Source organism: Anguilla rostrata, chromosome 1, assembly GCF_018555375.3.
Source record: "Anguilla rostrata isolate EN2019 chromosome 1, ASM1855537v3, whole genome shotgun sequence".
Classification (NCBI taxonomy): Eukaryota; Metazoa; Chordata; class Actinopteri; order Anguilliformes; family Anguillidae; genus Anguilla; species Anguilla rostrata.
The window spans coordinates 53078092-53085429 of record NC_057933.1 but is presented as its reverse complement, the minus strand read 5'-3'; the positions used below and the strand labels follow the sequence as shown (position 1 = coordinate 53085429).

Sequence of the window (7338 nt, the reverse complement as noted above, 5' to 3'; positions counted from 1 at the left end):
CCGTAAATAATCTGCCAGTCGATTTTAAAATAATACTGGTATTAATTTAGGGGTCATACCAATGAATGTTTTATATTAAGCTATACATTTATTTAAAAAGGAACAAGTTAATAAACATGAGGAAAATATTTTCATATACAATGTCCATTATAAACAAACGTACATCACGCTTCCCACGGAACAGTAAATAATTTTGTACATTTTTACATAAATCCACAAATCATGCTCTTTTACTACCCTACCAGTTACAAACATGATTCTTAAATGTTTCCAAGTCAAATGATGGCGGCCGCACTGACGTGCTTTGTTCATGCTAGTGCTGCGATTTTGTCAACTTATTTAATGCCGTATTTTGAATAGAAAGTGTCGAGAGTATTACAGTACGGCAACGACAAGGAAAATTGAAACAACAAAAAGATTGGAAACAAAAACGACCACAAAATCCTTCATATCCCAAGCCCAGTGTTGCTAGAGGGATTTAGCCTAATTCAAAGGCACACTATCTTACAGAAGCGATCAAATCATTTATAGATTTGAACGAGTTTCAAATTCCTACCCGTAATTTGAAGTGCAGCCGTTGAATCGTGGCAACCTGTCCTTCTGTGTTCTATGGCTCGGGTATGATAATTTTTTAAAGATGTATGGAATAAGTGATCTGAGTGACTCACTTGACCGTTCTAATTTTATAAATAATTACAACAGTTTTTTAAACGGTGTGGACACTTAGATGTATTTATGTAAACCTGCCATTTTGATGGTTTTTTTTAAATAGACCATACAAAGTTAAGCCATTTAAATAGATACAATTACGGGGTGAGTAACAGATACAACTATTTCATTAATAAAACGAGCTGTTGTGATTCAAGAACAAACATTTATTTTGCATTGACAAATTTCCAACTTCTCTGTTTTTGCCACCCACTTGGTTAATTAATAAGCATTTTTGTATTTTTACTTGATTGGAAAACATAAATTATACTTAAATCTAAACATAATTAAATCATATACAATAAAATATACAATTCCTTATTGGTCATTATTTTTACTGGACTCCTGGTCGCTCTGGTCGTCGGTGAAGCACACGTCAACATCACTGTCATTGTCACTTCTTTGTTCCTGGTCCTGAAAAATACTGCCCGTTTTGTCATCGGTTTTTTTCATAGTTTGGCCCGGATGCCTTGATTTTACGTGTCTTTCCAAGTCTCTCCTACGAACCAGCACCTTTCCGCAGAACTCGCACCTGTAGGGCGTGTTCCCCTCCGCGTGCAGGCGAATGTGTTTGTTGAGGTTGCTTGGGTCTCCGAAGGGACGAAAGCAGACTTTGCATTTGAGTGGTTTGTACCCTGTATGTGTTCGCATGTGGATCTTTAGGCCGTATTTCCTGGAGTACAGTTTGCCACAGTAAAGACACAGGTGCCCTTTTTTTGGCTTGCTCGAGCCTGATGGGGTGGTGGGAATGGACTCGAGTCTGGCTCGGTTCTTCTCGACCGCAATCTCAGATAGTTGCTGCGCGTGCATGGCAATCTCCCTATCAATGTTTGGGATGGAGCTCAGGTCCGGATTGAGTGACGGGGCACCGAAATACGACATGGACTCGGGATACTTCAGGAGGTTGCTAAAATGAAATTTGAGTGGGTAGTAAGGTGAGCTGTAGAGCAATTCGCCGTTATAGACCGTAAAGGGCATGAGAGGGATATTGCAGTCTCCACTGTATGGCTTAACACCGTCAAACTGGGGGAGGGAGAAGCGCTCGAAATGGAATCCGGAGGAGATCTGAGAGTAGCGTGAGGGGGAGAGCCCTGAGTGCAGGCGGCTCTCCACGTGTTTGAAAGCAGAGGTTTCCTCGAAGTGAGGTAGTAAAGGAAACCCTCGGATGGCATTAGTGCAGGACACCATCGACGGTGAAGATTCAATTGGATGGGCGCACTTGGAAGGGTGGCTTCCAGTCAAAGGTTCGTTCAAAGTGCGCGTGGATTTCATATTCCCTAAAAGTTTACTGAATCCTAGTCCATTTGGTTTAACGTTAGGCTCCTCTCGTGGTCCCTCTGTGGAAGTAATTTTGGACAGTCCCGTGGGTTTGAAAGCCGACCGCACACCTGGATGAAATCCCATGTTGTTTAACATTGAGGAAGTTCCACTGAGACCCAAAAGATGGCCAGGATTCCGACCCGAAGTCACGCTCATGTCGAGGGCCCTGTCCTGCTCTTCCGAACTCGATTTCTTCGACATCCCAGCCTTGTTCAGAAAGGGCGAGGAAGACGCGGTCCGCCTGATAGAGTCGGGACCAGAAGTGCTTTGGCCGTTCCTTGGCGACGCTGTAGCATTTGGAGTATCCCCGGATTTAGGGGACCTACTGAAGTTTTCCGAGCTCCTAGCCTGCTCGCCGTTTACGAAGCTCCGTCCGTTACTTAAAGCGCATTGGAAGTGGACGTGTGCTTTGAGTGTATTGGGATATTTGAAAATTCTCCAACAGTACCAGCAGATGTACCGTTCCTCGCCTGTAACAGAAAACAACAGTTATACATTAGGTCATTGATCTATCTGTTATTGGTCTAGACTGAGGATAATATGATTACATTCGCCGTTGATAATGGAATTAAGTAGCATTTGGCTGTGTACCACTGTCCTTTCCTTTGAAGTTAGACAAGACACCAGTTGAGCTCTGACAATTTACGATCAATCATTTCGATGTAATGATTTTGTAATCCTTATGTGGTTGTTGTTTATGATTAGCCTAAAAAGAGCAAATGCCAGTCCAATCTGGCGCACAGAAGAGCCAGTACTGTATTCTGAATGGGGACTCTCTCTCTCTGTGCTCTTTTCCCGTGGAACCGATAGCAGCTGTTGCCTGAAATCGCGAGGCGCGACAGACAATGCGGCCGGCCCATCTGTTGACGCTGAAGAATAGGAAGCGTATGTCAAGGAGCGCGCGGTGTATTGGCCGGAGAGGAGCACACACAGCGGTACCTCGCAAATCAGGGCAATATACATCCCACATAAAAGTTAGCATTCATTAGACAACAATACCTTACCGTAGCCAGCTAATTTACCGTAGAGCACCTTTTTGAATTTATTTGCTTTTGAATACATGAATATTAATGATGGTGACATTTGTTAACCCCTCTTGGGTTGAATTATTATTATTAGCCACAATGATCAGAATGAGGCGATGCTCAACAATGCTTTTATATGTAGCATTACTCAGTATAGTGATTATTACAATCCCTGGAAGTATAATGATACTGAATAATACTGAAGAATAATTTTATTATGAAAACAAAAAGTTATGAATTTAGTAGTTTATTTTGTATGAGGTCCATGGTAAGGCGTTTGTGCTTTTTTGAAAAAAAGAAAAGAAAAATCAAATTATGATCATATGATGATCCCATCTTATAGTATAGGCCTATATGAAGTTGTTTTTGTTTAAATTAATTTGCTTAACCGCACACCGAAAATGTTGGTTGCCATCTAAATATATAAATATAAGGAGTTTTATGTTTTTTAATAAACAAAGTTTAGAATAACGCATAACGCACTCAAGTTTGGTGAAATGTAATTCATTTTTGAGCAGGTGCTGTTGTCTTTAACGCTGGCTCCGGAAGTCATTAATTCCGATCAACTTTTCCGTTTTTCCTCAATCATAAAAAACTATGATAATTCCTGCATATATTCCGTTATAATAATAGTAATAATAATAATAGTTATTATTATTATTATTTTTATTTTATTTTATTTTTTAATTTTTTTTTTTAAATAATAAAAGCAGCGTCACCAGCAGCAGTAGTGTAATTTATCTAGCTATTCGATGTATATATATATATATATATTATGCCCAGTAATATTTCATGATGTAGGCTGGTTGAGGCTTGCTAAAGAACAGTTAAAGGCTACTAAAGCCTGGTAAATATTGCTGTTATGTGGAATCAAGATTAGGAAATGTCGCTTACTGCTCACAAGTAGCCTAACCAAGCGACAACTGAACTGAATTTATTATTGAATTGGTCTTAACATTTGCAGTAAAGCCCATTGATTGGCCTTAAACTGCACTATGAAGGACTGCACAAAACATCAATGGACAGCAATAGGGATGTACAAACATTAATCATTGCCTGCACGCTTGTTGAAATTAACCTATATATTAATAATCCAAGCGTAAATTTGGAAGGGATTAATCTATTCACCCTAAACAGTTTTAATTTAAACGCATGTTTTATTTTAAATGACTAGAAATAACACACTCCATTGAATAACCTCTCACTAGAATTTGTTAATATATTTTAAGTACTGTATCGCCTTATTTCACCATTCAGAATATTGTTTTTTGAAGGAGACGCCAGCGTAAAACCCATAGTAAGATGCCATGCAAGATTTTACCTTTTTCATCATGTGTTGGTGTGGCGGTAGTGGGGATGTCGAACCATTGGGCCAATGAGTTGGAGTACCAGACGCTCAGCTCCTCTCCAGGCTGGACGTCTCTCAGCACGCGGTAGAAGATCTGTTTTATATGTACGAATAAACGTCACTTATTTTCAATGGACACTTGTGAGCCTGTACAGTTCCAAACAACGCGATAACATGTGTTAATGATATTCGAATCTTACCTGACCCCCGGGTAAGTCTGAGATCGCCTCAAGGTTCTGTTCTTGACCGTTTCTGGCTGAGCGGATAAGCCCTATCCAGTCAGACACTGGACCGCCAGCTTCGTCCACAAAATCCCCCCTTAGAAGACGAATCTGTTCGTTTCGGGAAACGAGAAGACCATTAGCCTATGAGTAAGCACATTTTTAATGTCTTTGCTTAAACAGATATAACATGGGATCATTGAAATTAAACAATTATTTATTAGGCTATTAAAATGGAAATGTGTGCTGAACTGTGAATAGGCACACTGGTAAGTGCACCCATAAAAGATCAAAACGCAACGTTTTTCAGCGAAGATAAGGCTAAATGTTCAAAAATTAAAAAGTGGAGTTTGATATGACATTAAAGGCTAACTATTTTTTTCTTTCTGTTTTCCTTTTTTATTTTTATTTTTTATTTTTTGCAGTTGCGAACCAATACCTGGGTGTTTCGAAAATTAGTGGGTAGTTTATTTTTTCCGTTTGATGTTCTTAGCCTTATTGCATTTCAGCAAGAAAGCTATTTTAAAGTTCAATGCCATTATTATTTTAACTTTTTTTTTCTTGGGGGCTAAATTAAATTACCTACCTGGGGGTATTTTTAACAATGCCGCCGTTAATGCGTCTTTATCTGCTCTATTAAATAGCGTTGATCATTTTCAAGGGAAAACGCCGTATAATTGAGTTGATACGAGAAACGAATTTGAAGAGTGTCAAAGCGTTTCTAAACTGTTCAAGCAAATTAAAAATTAAAGCGTGACATTTGACAGGGGGAGTGCACCTGATGATCGCGCGCAGCCCGGAGCGCTACACACTCAGCGGCATCAATCAAAGACAGACAGCATAATGACCGAGGGACGGTCTATTTACAAACCATTATGGCATTTAAAATCCAATTTTAAAAATATTAAATAAATTATTTAAAACCAAACATATCTAGGCTAACTGATATACTTATATACGTATATCAGTGTGTAAATATAAACCCGAGGGTCTGTGCACCCTCTTTAAATTTATTTTTGCATGTTACCGTATTCCATTCATCTATTTTTCCCCTTTCGTGATTTAATGATCTATTTTATTCCTTTTTTCATGACTGGAGGTCATGTTTCTAGTGCAATCTTTCCCTGGCCAGATTACATTAAGATTAAATTGTTCATCGAAATAACTAGCTTACTAGCCTGTAAAAATGTGAAGGGCGAGGGCATGGAATCTCACATATCAACTCAGGTCTCCCTATTAGGGCGGTTAAGTACTGGCGCAGATTGACAAGTTGTCCCACTAATATAGCTCAATTATTTCCAACCTGACAGCGCAAACCAATTAATAATCATACGACCAATGAATTGTGACAGGCCTGTTTCATGGTTAGAAAAAAGCCCCGTTCCCTTTACCTGCTCGCCGCTCCGCAAATAGTCCAATTAATTAAACGTTAGCCGAATGTAATACAATTATATATTTGCAAAATATATTTTTTCGTTTTCATTAAAGAAATTTAATTCTGGTACGGCTTTAGCAGATGAGTTACTTGCTTTGTGCATTTAATCTTCCTAGAGATTATAAACCGTAAGCGAAAATCTATTCACATCTATAACCCCGCATGGGCACGATTTCATAATGATAATTGAATGTCATTCATTCATATTATTATAATATAAAATATGTTTGGCTTTATTGATTTTGACATTTTTCCTATCTTCATCATCAGTAGTTTAAAAATACATGTTAATGATAATAGATGCTAAAACATTTATAATATAGGCCTAGTGCTCCTTAAAATATGAATAAATCTAAAATATTATGGAAATTTTGTGGTTCAATTTAATAAACTATGTAGCCTTATTTGGTTTAAAATTTGAAGTATACTTAAGTAGCCTAATCCAAGAAAGTTGTCGTATAATTATCGTGACAGTAACTTCTGCCGTTATACATTAATTGTGTCAGCGAAGTTGTGCTGAAGGAGATTAAAGATTATTCTTGTAAAAATAAAAAATAAGAATAAAGAAAACAAGTTATTTTACCTTCTTCTTTAGGCCGGGCTCTCTGCGGTCCGACATGTACCTCCCCAGTGTGCAGGTGCCCGGCAATGGTCCCATCCGAAGGCCGGCCGGGATGCTACAGTCTGCACTCACGCTGATGGTGGGCGCCCGGATCGCTTGCATGGCTAGCTCGGTGCACCGCGGGATCAGAACCAGGAATACCAAGCAGGGAGTGATTGAGACGAGCAGAGATGAGGACTGGCTAATCTCCGCCCGCAAAGTGACGCGGTGGCGTATGTGATCCGGCTTTTCAAATGGAGCAGCAAGGTGCCCCTCGGCACATGAATGCGCAGGGGCGCGCATGGGGCGCGCGGCGCGGTGGGAGAGTTTGGCTTCTTTAGCAGCTGTGGAGAATCCTCATAGAGGGTCACATGGAGTCTTTCCCTCACTCGGCGCATAATGAACCGCTCCAAACGGTCAGAAGACAATAGGCCAGGCGACCTTCCCATCCCCAAAATCCAATTTGTCAAGGGCAGAGAAAAGAAAGTGCTGAATGAAAGGTCTGAAGCGACCATTAATCCTCAGCATGTGGCTTTGTCCTCCAGACAGTTCCGATATTTTAACTGACAAATCCACTGTATAATTTCTCCATAAATTCTCCCTTCTCTTATTGTCTCCATACAAACCCGTTTTTGGAAATCAGTGACTACTTTAAATCTACTTCGATGCATCCTTTTAGC

At 39.6% G+C, this 7338-nt stretch overlaps 1 protein-coding gene across 1 annotated transcript; it reads right to left on the bottom strand.

Annotated features, from left to right (window-relative positions):
• Positions 1–854: 854 nt before the first annotated feature.
• Positions 855–6878, bottom strand: prdm13 (PR domain containing 13). The gene is made up of 4 exons (XM_064342343.1): positions 6641–6878; positions 4602–4733; positions 4375–4495; positions 855–2498 (listed from the first exon to the last, which is right to left on the bottom strand). The coding sequence occupies exons 1-4, from the start codon at positions 6779–6781 to the stop codon at positions 1027–1029; spliced, it is 1866 nt and encodes a 621-aa protein (XP_064198413.1). The 5' UTR covers positions 6782–6878; the 3' UTR covers positions 855–1026.
• Between the last annotated feature and the right edge of the window lie 460 nt (positions 6879–7338).